The 14,002-nt window shown below is 39.3% G+C and overlaps 1 protein-coding gene across 4 annotated transcripts in view; it reads right to left on the bottom strand.

The window, feature by feature from the left end:
- The window catches only part of MARF1 (meiosis regulator and mRNA stability factor 1), a 35,351-nt gene extending 24,933 nt beyond the window's left edge, over window positions 1-10,418 (bottom strand). For 2 of the 4 annotated variants that reach the window (XM_043494126.1, XM_038419380.2), the window contains exons 1-5: window positions 10,137-10,297; window positions 7,706-7,910; window positions 5,488-6,159; window positions 4,200-4,374; window positions 2,188-2,414 (exon numbers count right to left, since the gene is read on the bottom strand). In XM_043494126.1, the coding sequence (XP_043350061.1) occupies window positions 2,188-2,414; window positions 4,200-4,374; window positions 5,488-6,159; window positions 7,706-7,852 (1,221 nt within the window). In that variant the 5' untranslated portion in view covers window positions 7,853-7,910; window positions 10,137-10,297. Of the gene's footprint in view, window positions 1-2,187; window positions 2,415-4,199; window positions 4,375-5,487; window positions 6,160-7,705; window positions 7,911-10,136 lie in introns of all 4 variants that reach the window. The other 2 variants (XM_043494127.1, XM_038419381.2) reach the window with 2 other exon arrangements.
- Between the last annotated feature and the right edge of the window lie 3,584 nt (window positions 10,419-14,002).

Here is a 14,002-nt window from a genome sequence, read left to right as displayed (position 1 = left end):
GTATAGGTAATGATATAGAGTATACAGTATACAAAAGATATGAACTAGAACAAAGGTTTCCTGGGAGAGAGAGAGAGAGAGAGAGAGAGAAAGAGGAAAAAAAAGAGTTAGAGAAGTTATAAGAACTTCAGAGCGGCTAAAAAATTCCTAAGAGATTCCAGTTGAAATAAGCAGACCTAACTAATTTACCTTGGCGCATCTAACTCTGCCCTTAAAGAGAAGAAAGAAGGTACATGCACTTAAATATATAACTGAGGAAATTATAATACAGCAAACAAAACTGTTTTACTACAGATATATAAATTAATTTATTCAGAACAAACCATAGTTCAGTACTGCATCTATATTTTATTGAGCTACAGTAAGAGGGGTGTTTATGAAGAGGGGAACACTTTACACCTTGCTTTGAATACCTGAAATTAAAAATTGTAAAATAGTTATGCATGGGAATTATTGATAAATGATTGTGTGCAGCTTTGTTATTTTCAACTTATTTATCTGAAGAGAAAACATACACCAATTGCTAAACTATCAGCATTGCAGTGAACAAAAACAACTTGTCAGAAGGACTGATGGATATACATTTTTGTAAACACAACAGCAACTGATAAGTGTCAGCCTTCCTGAATATATAGAGCCAATAATCAAAAAAGGAGAATTGAACTACTGTTCTCATAAAAACCAAAAGACAGATACAATAAAAACCAAAAAACACTTACCTATTTTTGATCATTTTAACAAAGTATAAGTCTACCTCTGAAATGGGGCTTCCCCCTTTTTTTTCCCCCCAACACAACATACATAAGGGACTCGCATTAAAAGAAAACAGACATTTAGTCGGTTTAAGTGTCTACTCAGTATGTTCCAAGATGAGTGGACAAGATTTACTGAAACTGAATGCTAAAATGCAACTGAAGTGTGAAATATTTAAACTTCAGCATATTGCATTAGTGATCAAAACTTTTGCTAGGTAAACCAAGTTAATACTGAAGATTGTTTAGTATTCATAAGGTAAGCCTTGAAGAGTTAACATTTCAGGCAAACTGGTAACTGATAAAGGGAACTGATCCTTGGAAATAACCCAGAACTTGAGGGCTAAAGGGGCCCTGTGTGTGCGTGCGTACAGACACTGGGGTGTCCATGGTGTCCCACCGATCACCTCACCCTGGGTGGTTGCCCACCCGTAAGACCAGCCTTGCCCCTGCAAACGGACAACCCCCTGCCCCCATACCATGCGACTCTCACGTCTGCTGGCAGTGTTGCCACCTTCCGAGGTGGGGGCACAGCCAGCAGCTGCAGCTCTCCAGCTCTGAAGACAGCACAGAAGTAAGTGGGGCAATGCCATGACCACCCCACCCACCGCCATTATAGCCAGATTTCATGGTCTGTGATGCATTTTTCACAGCCATGAATTTGACAGGGTCTTAATTATAACCCATTCCCTCCACTTAAACTCAATGACAGAAGTCTGGCACGCCCTATCACATCATCTAACCCAATCAAAGCAAGCTAGTTGCCAGTCGAAACACAGATAATTTTTGAATGCCCAAACATTACAAAGTAGTAAAGATGGTGATTGTGTATACTAATTCAGAGAAAAACTTACAAAAGTATTAATGTTTAAAAAACTAAATCGAAGACATTAGAATGCCACATAATTTTAAAGGAAAGCTTCTTAAAAAGTGTTTGAAAGTGTGGAAATGTGGAGTAAAGGAGTCCCAAACAACACTAACTGTGTTCCAATGTCCCTTCCACCCAGTGCACCCTCCATTTAGGAAAGGTTCATATCAGCGACAAGTTTCAGTTGACCTGTCATCTCAGTTGGTGATTTAGCTGCAAATTCTGTGAACTGTGCTAGAAATGTTTCTTAAATTACCAAATGAAACAAAGATTCTCCCAAAAACAAAAAGTTAGAGAAGATTGTTCCACAGGTAATTAAGTGCATCTTAAAATAGAACAACAACAAAAACACACACAACACATTTGAGGAGGTAGCTATCAGGTCTATTTTTTCTTAAGAAAATTAATGCATATATAAATTCAGCTAAAATTGTAACTTCTATCTTCCCCAGTGAAACTGTTTTAATTAAAAAAAAAAAAAAAAGACTTGCTTCTGTTCATTTAAGATGATCTGCATTATTTTTTATACAGAATGCCTTGAGCGAATAGATTACAACATTTTCATACCTGGCAGTTGTTCAGCTCCTGAATAACTTCTTTATTTTCTTTACTAATGTCACATACACAGATGAATTCTGCCTCCCTGTGACCTTTAAAAAACTTTTCACGAATTCGTTGTACAACTGCTACAGCTGAACGGCCAGTGGGAACAGAACAGTTTTCAATATCCCAAAAGACTCCAATTGGGGGCAAGTTCTCCAGCACCTGGCCTGTTATTGCAACTTCTGGAGACCCTGTAGAAATTAAAAAAAACAGCCTTTACGTTAAATTGGGAAATGCTGAGACTATATGACACTTTACTAATTATAAGCATAAAGGACATACATATAAAAGATGGGACGTTTCAGATGTTAAAGAACTACAGGCATGGGAAGACAATCATGAAGAAATACAGGTAGGAAACTGATCACATCTGAACACCTCCACGGTTGTAGTTCTCTGATATGTAAGGATTCTTCTTCATTTAAAAAAAAAAAAAAAAAAAAGACATTTGGGGTATGTCTACATAGCAAAAAAACCCTATAGCAGTAACTCTCAGCCAAGGAACCAAGAACCAAAGAACTACGCAGTAAACGCCAGGTTCTCCTTTAGGCAAACAAAATAAACTGAAGAACAGATGTGAAGCTTGGAATTTGCTATGGAGTAGGAGGGACAAAGACAAGTTTCTGCTCTTACAGAATGGCCACAGGAAAAGCTGAATCATGTTTACATACATTCCCTAACCTACAATAAGCAGAAATCAAAGACAATGGATGATAAATTAAAGGGACTCTGTACAGATGGTCAGCGACTGGAATGTCCAAAGAAGTGAACACAGAACTGACAAAAAAGAATAAGTGCCAGATAACATGCAATCATCATCTTTTCTGGCGGACTTTTAGTTATGATGTCTGATGAATTATTCTTCCACGGATTTGTCAGAAATCATATCTTGGAAAAACCATAAAACTGGATAAAAAGCCTAAAATGCCTACAGCTGTTTGTTTCCCAAGCTGAAATGACACAGCTTCTCACAAACTGAGCACAAATAGACAAGAACTGAGAGTTGGATTGTCAGCTTGCCACTCAGCACTCCTATTGGTAACCAAAAGGCTTGGGGAAATCCATGCTACAGAGACTATACTGGCATAGCTATGTTGCTGTAGCTATGCTAGCATAACCCTGTACCAGAGACCCAGCCTACACCGAGGGAAGGGGGTTTTCTGTTAGCACAGGAGGAACATCACTTCCCTGAATGATGAAGCACTCTTCTGTTAACATAATAGCATTTACACTGGGGGTTTGGCCCGTTTAGTCACATCAGTCAGGGCATTTTTATTTTTTCATACCCCTGAACAATGAAGCTATGTTGACATTAGTTTTCGGTGTAGGCCAGGCCTAAGTGTCTCAAGTCTGTAAGGGAAGACAACAGCATTACCAGAATAAGATGTGTCATAACACCTAAATTGCAAACTATCAAATTGAGCTGGAGAACATATTTAGCATACCACTGTACAAATATCATTAATCATTTTATACAATTGTCAATAGCCTTTTAAAAATTTGCACTATAACAATATAGTAACTATACCAGAAGCACAAATATTAAAATTTTACAAAAATATATGAGTATTTCAAGTATTAAAGAGGTATCATCAACGTGGTACATAGTCCATTTTGGAAAAGTAGGTTAAGGTAAGTTTCTGGTATCACAGCTAATTTAAATACACTCCAATGTTTCACAATTAAGTTTTCCTTAAAAAGGGAAAAAACAAACAAACCACAAACCCAACCCCCGCCCCCATGTTTTCTTTCCTTATACTGCTATGCAAATGATTCACACAAACAATATGGAAAACTAACTATACAGTAGAAACAGTGAATACACAGAACTGTCAAATGAACAAAAATTATTTTTTCCATTTAGTCTTTCATAAGAAATATCTTCAGAGAGATATGCAGTTTTTAAGACGATAACCTTTTAACTTTCAACAGTATTTTAAGAAGTGCATCCATTAAATCAAATAAATGTGGCTTACCATATTTTTGTGGTGATTTGCCCAGGCTACTTGCCAGTAATAAACTTGTCTCTTTTCCTGTTCCTTTGGTTCCGCAGCCATTACACATTGGGATAGATATGGGTGCAGTCTGCGTACTGGGAGGGGGAATATTTGGCCAGATTTTAGCAGCATCAATTAAGCTATTTCTGGTTGGCTGTTGGAACAATTTTTTTCAAAACACCAATTAGTTTAATGTACAATATTATGCATTAATTTAAGCTAGAACATTTTGTGTTATTTTTACTCTTCATGTCAATGACAAAACAACCTTCCAGTGGACTGGGAGTATAGATGTTAATCTGGAAACTAATCTATAGTAATATTAACTGATTGAATGAAGTGTGCTCAACTCACAGACTTTCTTCCCTTATGTATTCAGACCTAACTTTCAAAAAGCGACTAGTGATTTTGAGTGCCCTTCTCAACATATTAAAGGGGCACTCTTTTCAGAAAGTGCAAATCACTTACCCTCTGGCAAAAAAACAACCACCAAAATGCCCAGGCGCCTTTAAAAAATTTCAAATTGAGCATACAAACATGGAGGCACCCAAAAATCACTCATCACTTTTTAAAATCTTAGTCTCATTGTTTAGTTCTGTGAAGTGATTTTCTATGTACAGTTTTACATTAAAAACAGACCAAACCTGAAACCCCAATTTACATTTTAAATAATGCCTGGCATTACAAGATGTAGAATACATTTAACTATACTTCACTTCTCATCTTTTGTTGAAATTCAAACTGATTTTAAATTTGAAGGTAGTTAAATTAAGTGTACTAAATTGGTACTGTAGCATAAAAATAAATTATAGATGAGAAAGGCTGATCTTAATGCTCAAAAAAAAGCTTTCCCAACTCATGAGATGGATCTATCTTGATCAGTTGTTCATGCTGCATACAGATTATCTGCCATGTAATCCTTCATAGAATCACTACTAATGGAATGTTTTATCTGGAGCTGTCAGAACAGGTGAGCAGCTCCTTTCAGAATTAGAAAAGATTCTATTAAATTAATAAAGAATCTCGGATACATTTAAATAGTGTGATAACCTGCTTTATCTTCCTGAAATTGAATGCTACCTCCATGAATCTCCCACCTTTAGATTAAGAGCAGGCTTCTGATACCATGGCCCTTCAACTACGTATTAACATCAACTAGATAATTCAAGCTATAGACCACCATAATTGGGAGACAAAATAGTTAACATTCATTATTTAACCATTTACAACATATAGCACTCTAAGAAGAAATGTTAAATGTACAAACCTTGCTTAAACATTCATTACAGTAGTGAGAGCCCTTTAAACAGACCGAAGGTGCCACATTTAGGTGCAAAGAGTTGGTGCATACACGTGATGTTAGCTCCGACTGTGTAATATGCTCCTCCAAGTGCCCTGTAGCCCCACTTGTAAATTCGGAACAGGGAAAATAGCCAGAAGATGTGCAACTCTGAAGGGCTGGAAATTGATGCAGTTTGTGCACACTACCATGACAGGACTGGAAATGGAGTTTTCCACAACATGGCAGATGTTGACAGGAAGATACATTATTTTCTATGCACATGCTGGGGAAGTCACTTGCAATGCCTGACAAACTGCTTCTAGCTGGAGCATTCTTGAGTGAAGATGCAGACTGATAAGCAAACTCTGACCCTACTTGACAAGTAATTGTCCCAGTGCTTTGAGAGTCTAATATTGTGCCAGGACGAATCAAGCTACCACCACCACCACCACCACAATGCATCTTAGGAGTACAAGAGGAGTCAGATCCATGAGCGCAGCAGCTTACTTTGGGGCTAGGTGAAAGCTGTATTTGCTGTTGCTGAAGAGAATGAACATCAGGAAGTGGTACTGCTGGAAAGAGTTTAGAGCCAGCATGAAGAGGAGATAAAGCATCCTTCAATTCCACAACAACTTTCTTGTTCTCCATGTAATCTTTCTGGAAAAAATAAAGCCATATAATTACATTTGGGGGCATCTCTCATGTATGAGCTAGTCGTTTATAGTAAAAAAAAAAAAAAATACACACACACACACACACACACACACACACAAAGAGTTACAATTTTGACAGTGACAAAAGCCAGGAAATTGTAACAATCAAGAGGACCGTCATTCCACCAGCTGCACGTGACGAAATCCATACAACTCATATATAAATTGTATGCACAAAACTAATGGGATGAATGTTCTATAGTTTTGATATTTCCCCAAAATCTTGGAAATAAAAAGATAGTGGCTGAGGTCAGCTACTATGTTGGAGGTGGAGAAGGAAGTTAAGACAATTATTACAGATATTCTGAAATTGCAAAGAAAGCAGGGAAGTAATGTTATAGTGATATACAACCACTTCTGTAATGGTAAATTCTAGCTGACTGGACAGTAGAGATAACAAAAAAATTGATAAAGATAACAGGAACATATAGAATTTACTTAGGCTTTGGATCAAGTCCCTCTGAAAAGACTATTAAAGAAGACTGGTAGCCATGAGGTGAAAGATGAATACCTTAAAAGGACAAAAAACAGATAGAAGACAAAGTATGAACGCAAACATAAGACAAAGCAGCAATTTTCAACATACAGATGTTGAATGCCCCTGGTATTAATAAGACTGACGTTTGATATATTAATATTAATATTATGGAGGCTGGGTGATGAACAGTAGTTCTGAACCCGAAGATACTATAGCAAGATGCATTATAAAGGACAGACACACAGCGTAAGAACTGCTGACATCACATGTTTAGATTAGCCAAGACTGGATAAAGTAAGGAGCTCTACAAGAGATTATCAAAATTAGTAGCCATTGGTTCCGAGAAGCCATTGGTTCCCATAATACAAGAGCAAGATTAAAAAAAAAAAAAGACAAAATGTAATATCGATAAAGGGGAATACACTTGCATGCAACATATATTGTGGAACTCACTACTAAACTATTCAGGCAAATATCTTGGTAATATTTGTAAAGGATTAGTTTCTAAAATCTAAACGGAGCGTGAGGAATTTCTCCCTCCCCCCCTCAGAGCCCTAGATGATTTGTAACCAGGGTACTCAAGTCTGCCCCTTTCATGTGATGCCACCTCTCTTGCAAACAAACAGCCATTTCCATAAGGTGTCATCAACCCTCGAACTTACTCTCCCATCTTGGTCTGACAAAGACCAAATTTGTTGGAAGTTCAGGACCAGGCTCATCTATTTCCCCCATGTTTTACTGACAGGTAGATTGAACATCTATATGGTGGCTGGATAATTGCTGTTATTTTAGGGGGTTAGACATTTATAAGATCATCTTGCAGTTATAGAAATTAATATAAAAACTTAAGACCATCTTTATGATTCAGGGCATAAGTCCAGGTTTCAGAGTAGCATAAGTCGATAACCTGTGGAAGTCGGGAAGAACCCCCACACACAGTAAAATATGCACAATTTGGTGTACTCCTCTGTTCCAATGTATCAGTTATGTTCTTAGTATACCAAAGAATTACCGGTTTTGCACTGAAAGGCGAAGTCTGTTCAGTGGTAGAAAAGCAATTAGAGAATTTCCAGAGCCATGGTTTAGCATCATTATCTTGTCGTTGAACCCATCCAAATGATCTACTGCAGAGATTCTCCGTTCTGTTTCCTTCCATCATACAGCCATACAGAATAGTTCAACATTCTTTTATCCCTCCTTTCTTTCATTCTTCCCACCTGTTAAAGTTGTGCATATTTTAAATATTAATACTTTAAAACATAAAAGACAGCCATGCTTTTGTCTTGATTATGAACTGCGAAGTTGAAAAGTCAGTAGATCTGCACTATTTGCATTCAACTTAATAAAATGGTTTGAACCCAGTAGACTTATTTCTACAATACGAGTTATTATTGTAGCTTACTCCTGTATCTTAAAATGGGAACCCGAAGCACTGGTAAGTGAATGAAAATGTTGCTTATGTTCATGGTGGCTTCTGTAAATACACAAAACCATTTAAGCAATGGATATCTAGCAACACTCTGTGAACAACAGATATTGCTACTAGAGCCCTGTGCAGGACTATTTTTTAATCCCACTCCCATCCCACAATACACACTCCCGCACTGTTTCTTGCATTTTCATCTGGCTCCCACCCATAAAATATCTTAGATCCCGCAAATCCCACAAGAGAGACAGATTCCCCCATGCTACTTAACAAAAAGAAAAAAGGGTTGGTTACTATATATTGTGGTAAAACTGTTTCTGAATTCCGTGTGTATATACACACAGAATTATATATACATGGAATTCAGAAACAGTTTTTAACCACTAAAAGAATAAAAAAAAATCTTGCTTAAACCATGTAAAAATATACTTTAACTCCTGTTATAATAGACATCAAATCCCTTTTTATCCCTCGCTTAAATTTAAGTATGAAAACCTTTATTTAAAAAGGAAAAACTTGTTTTACACTGCTGAAATTCTATTTATGACAAACTAACAGGAGATTTAGTGTTTGCCTGCAAATTAGTGCAGTCTGGATTTTTTTTTTGGCCTATCCAATTCTGCCCACAACAAAGTACATTTTACCCACTGCCACTATTATGGCATCCCAGTCCCACTGCAGGGCTCTAATTGCTATGTCCGCAATCCAGGAGTTAGAGTTTCGTGACAGAAAGTCCAACGGGAGAGCACAAAGAGTGAGTGCAATGTAATGAAAAAAATGGAGGAATACAAACCATACAATTTAAGTACTCAGGATTTATAGAGCTTTACCTAATGAAATCTTTTACTAATCCTCAGCACACACTGAGGTTTGTGAACCTTACTGCTGTTTCAGAGTCACAAAGACGCTAAACAACTTGTCCAACACAGCAAATTATTAGAAGAGCTAATAATTAGAAATGCAGACTTCCTGACTTCACAGCCATATATTCTATTCAACAGAGACCACGCTGCCTCTGCTCTTTAGTTACATTTTTGAAACTTTAGCCCTGAATAGGAGAACTGGCCTTTACTCCATGTTAAAACTATCTAGATTTGACAATAAAACTATATGAACGCTACTCCGTACTGCACTTTGCTATTTGTCCTCTTCAAAATCAGATCACGTTTATTAAATCTTGAAACCTTGGCCGGTTTCTTTTAAGAGGGCATTCGATTTAAAAAACAATTTTAAAAATGAACGCATTGGTCCCTTATTATAACATGCAAACTTATTAAAATAAAAGGATTTTAAAAGTCTGATTTCTTTTAAACTCTTTTGTGTTTACTTTGCCTTCCCCCCGTTTCGCGTTATTTAAAAGGGATTCTCGAGGCAGTTTCTCTTCTGGGCTCACGCCCTTAGTTCACACGCTACAGGGGAAGGCTTACATCCAAACGAAAGCCTGGTTTAATTTGAGCGCGTCTCGAGGCGCAACCCAGAAAAGCCGCCGAGGGTTTGTCTGGGAAATGGGCTCCCGCTGAGCCCCGCCCGGGCACATGGCCAGGCGACAAAGGATGAAAACACACGTTCAAAGCCGCGTGGGGAATCGCCTAAGGGAAAAGGGATCGCAGCTCGGGGGCGCACACAGGGCAGCAGGATATAGAGGCTCAGGAAGCGAGCGCACAGAGCAACCCCCACCGAGAGAGGACCCCCCAGCCCCACGGCACGCCGGGGACCGACTCCCGGCCCAGGGCAGCACCAAGACCGTATCCCGCCCGAGAAAGGGTCAGAGCCTCCCGACCCCGACCCCCCCCCCCACGACGCCAAGCAGGGCCGGGCTCGGTTAGCAGGGGGCCGCAACCGGAGACACGAGAAGCCGCCGGTGCTCAGCCCGCTCCTAGCCCAGGAGTGCGCCCCACTCTCCCGCGGGGCTTTCCCCGGGCTCCCTTTGAGGCCTTACTCCGCACCCGGGGTCTCTCCCGCCACCCGGAGCGGGCCCGGCGTCCCGGCCCGCCTGCGCGACTCCCCCCTCCGTCACCTGGGCCGCTCTCGCCGCCGCCGCCTCTCTCTCTCTCTCTCTCTTCACATCCCGGCTCCCCCGGCCCCTCACACCCCCTTTGTTTTGCTCCCCCCTCCTCTCCGCAGCTTCCGCCCCCAAGCGCAACACCCAGTGCCGGAAATGAACTCACTGTCGTAAACTAACTGCCGCGGCCGAAACACTCCCCCTCCCCTTCGAGGCTAGAGCTGGGGGAGCCGGAGGGAGACATTTAATCCCCCTCCCAGGATCAGGGCTTGCGTCTCTCATCAGTCTCACAACTGCGTCACGACAAAAAGGGGGAGACTGAGCCCCGTTGGCAATTCTACTAGACACTAACAGGGGCCCTACGAGGGGGAACAGATCCAAATGCATCCGATGAAGTGAGCTGTAGCTCACGAAAGCTTATGCTCTAATAAATTTGTTAGTCTCTAAGGTGCCACCAGTACTCCTTTTCTTTCTCCTTACAGTGTGTATGATAAACCCATTGTTTCATGTTCTCTGTGTGTGTGTATATAAATCTCTCCTCTGTTTTTTCCACCAAATGCATCCGATGAAGTGAGCTGTAGCTCACGAAAGCTTATGCTCTAATACATTTGTTAGTCTCTAAGGTGCCACAAGTCCTCCTTTTCTTTTTGCGAATACAGACTAACACGGCTGCTACTCTGAAACCGATTCTTATAGGGACAGTCAGGCTGTTTGGGGCTTTGTCTTTTATAGGCCCCTTTTACCCTCCCTCCCGTCCTGATTTTTCACACTTGCTATCTAGTCACCTTAGTCTCTACACCGGGGGTTGGCTTGTGGGGGAGTACCTGGAACAGGCCTCGAAGCAGGGGTACTTGGTAGTTCTGCACCCTTACACCCCGTCGTACTCTACCCCCGCAGGGCGGGAAATGCTCAGGAGGCACCTGGTGTCAGTCAAGCCAGGATGCAGCTCCAGTTAATTCACATTCCTATTGTAGTTTTCATGACACAGTAGTCAAGGAAAGGACACCAGAAAATAATTGTAATTAGGGAGCAGTAAATGTGCAAGGCATTTTACAAGACGGCTACACCACAGTAATCCCTGTCTTGGAGCAGTTACAAGGGAACGAAGGTCTTGTCTACACTAGGGAGTAGCCTTCATTCAACTGTTGGTTGCCAACAGTTGGTGTAACTGTACTGATGTATAAAAGGCTTTAGATATAGAAAAAAAACACAGGGACTGGAAGGTCAGGATAGTGCTGGAGAGATCAGCCTGGGAAAGATTCATGGGAAACACATGTTTTAATGATGGCTTAGTAGTGGACAAGAAGTGGGAGGATATTCCTACACTGCAGGAAAGGAGCAATTAGTACAGTGTTCAACTGAACTATTACACATCCACCGTACCAGTGTTTCTGGCATGGCTCCATCAGTTCCTTTTAGAATTTATGCTTTCCTTAAAAAAAAAAAAAAGTCCTAAGATCTCATGGTTGCAAAGAATGCATTGCAAGTGACAGTTTGAGTCATAAATGGTTTTGAATAATAAAATTCCAAGCCCCCTTTCATTTCAATAGGGTGTAAACTCTGAAACTTAATGGTAATAGTTTAAATATCAACACTGCTAATTAATTTGCTGCTTGCTGTTCAACTGTTGGATTGTGGGAGGAGTTTGAGTAGAGCATCAACACCTTATGCCACCTGCCCCAAGGAAGGGTCAAAGCCTTCCTCTCCAGTCCCTACGGCCAGGACCCTGCACTTCTACCCCCACCCCCATCTTTACTCCATCCTAATTTGACCTCTGAGAGGGAAAATTAGGGTTTATCTACACACAGTTTTCACTGGTTTAACTAAATCACTATTTAAAAAAATATTTAAAAGGTGCAATCACCTACTGTAAGTGCAGTTACATTGATAGAAAAGTGTTTATATTGATCTTAGCGTTTTTATATTGAGATGGCTACGCTCACACTTAAAGACTGAAATGCCACTTGTTTTTCAATTGTAGCAGTTAAATAAAAAACCCTTAATGTTACAATATCATGACTTTCTCTTCCCAAGATGATCAGTCCTGAAGAATATGGAACATCAGTTTTCCCTCAGATGGCTTGTGAACCCAAAAGACAAGGCTTCTCAGCCTTACCCTAGATTCTTATGTTTTACAAATCTTGCTTGTTTCACTTTACAGCACTTTCCTTCAAGGTCTTCAGTAAATCAGACATACCTTGAGTCATGCAACTCTGTTCAGTCAAGTTGGATTTAGGTCACCATTAGGGTGTGTCAATTTGGAAAAGTCCCACTTAATCCAAACATTAAAAAAATATTTGGTATTTTCTATGTCACAGAGACTGTTGGTCTTTGGCCCTCTAAAGAATATATATAAAAATCTGGAAAGTTAAGACCACTTTTGAGGAAGTTGGTATGGTCTTATCTGGGTAAAATGGATTAAGAAGATACTATGTCACCAGTTTACGGGAAATTCAATGTAAAAATATCTAGCAGGTAAACCCTAGCACAACAAAACCAATATTCATTCATTAGCAAAATAAAAATAAACTCAGTCTTATAGATTTCATCATCTCCACTTCTCTGCTAATTGAAAAACAGACACATTTTTATAGCCTTCTTACAAACAAGGCAATTACAATAACCTTTATTATTATTTATTATTTGTATTGAAGTAGTACTTAGGAGCCCCAGTCTTTGATCCAGGACCCCATTGTGCTATTTTGGAACTGGACTATAGCTCCATTAGCTTATCTTCTGAAATCTAAATCTTGTTACAGAAAAGCTACTGTAAAACTCATCAAAATGTGAGGCATTTAAGACATACATTTTTTTTATTTTAAGGTGTGAATAATCATACAAGCTATTCTTACAATCTTAAAATTAGTGCACAAATGGTAACTAATTAATATTAAAATAATCAGCAGGATATTGGGACATTGGTCCCTATCTTGCAGACATGTATGTAGGTGCTTAACTAGCTGAAGTTAAGCATATGTGTTTGCAGGATCAGGATGATTGTCAGGTGGTGTTTAGCCTGTATTCTTAACCGGTCCAAAACAACAAACATTTTTTAATAATTTAAGGGCAGAATTAAGGGGCACTGTCAACTTAAGTTTTTTAAAATCCATTAATTTTAGAAACTCCCAGTGCTGGTATAACATCCTTTAATAGTTTGTCCAGAAATTAAAAATAATAATAATAATTGTTGGGAGATTTTTTTCTCCAGACTGTCGATGTTGATAAAGCTCATCGTACAGGTGAAACAGACAAACTGATTATATACTATAAAATCCTTTCAAATGCATGAAGTAAGCAAACAGAAAAAAACAGAAGGCCAGATCTTGAACTGGTGTATATGGGAGATGCTCTGTTCATGTCAAAATAACAGCACCCATTTACACCTGCTGAGGATCTGATTCCAAAATTATTTTGCTAACTTCTCTCAGTTATAGTTATCTTAGTTGTTGAATGTTCCATTAATATTTGAATCATCTACAGTAACACAAACTGCCACCTGAATTACATTAGTGGCCTGGTCCTCCAAAGACTCTAAGTATGTGTACAATCCCATTAGAATTGTAATAACTCAAGTGTTTAAGTCTTTGTAGGATTGGGCCCTAAGGACTCAGACCCATATCCTCAAAGGTTTTTAGGTACCTATCTATCATTGTAATCAATGGAATTAGAGCCTGAACTTGAATTTTTGAAATCAACGGGACTAAGATGAAGTCCTCAGTCTTCTGCTTAGATATGTGGGTGCCCATCAACAGGCATCTTGTTAAACTGGCGGCTGGATGTGCACAATAATTAATAATAAAATACTCAGTGATGTATGTCCACATATATGTGGGCTGGATACCCTCCAAAGTAGTAATTTGTGGTTTTGTTTTGAGTCTTTC

This window comes from Dermochelys coriacea, chromosome 10 (assembly GCF_009764565.3).
Source record: "Dermochelys coriacea isolate rDerCor1 chromosome 10, rDerCor1.pri.v4, whole genome shotgun sequence".
Taxonomy (NCBI): domain Eukaryota; kingdom Metazoa; phylum Chordata; order Testudines; family Dermochelyidae; genus Dermochelys; species Dermochelys coriacea.
Note: the sequence above shows the minus strand (reverse complement) of the source record. Positions and strands in the feature narration are given on the sequence as shown.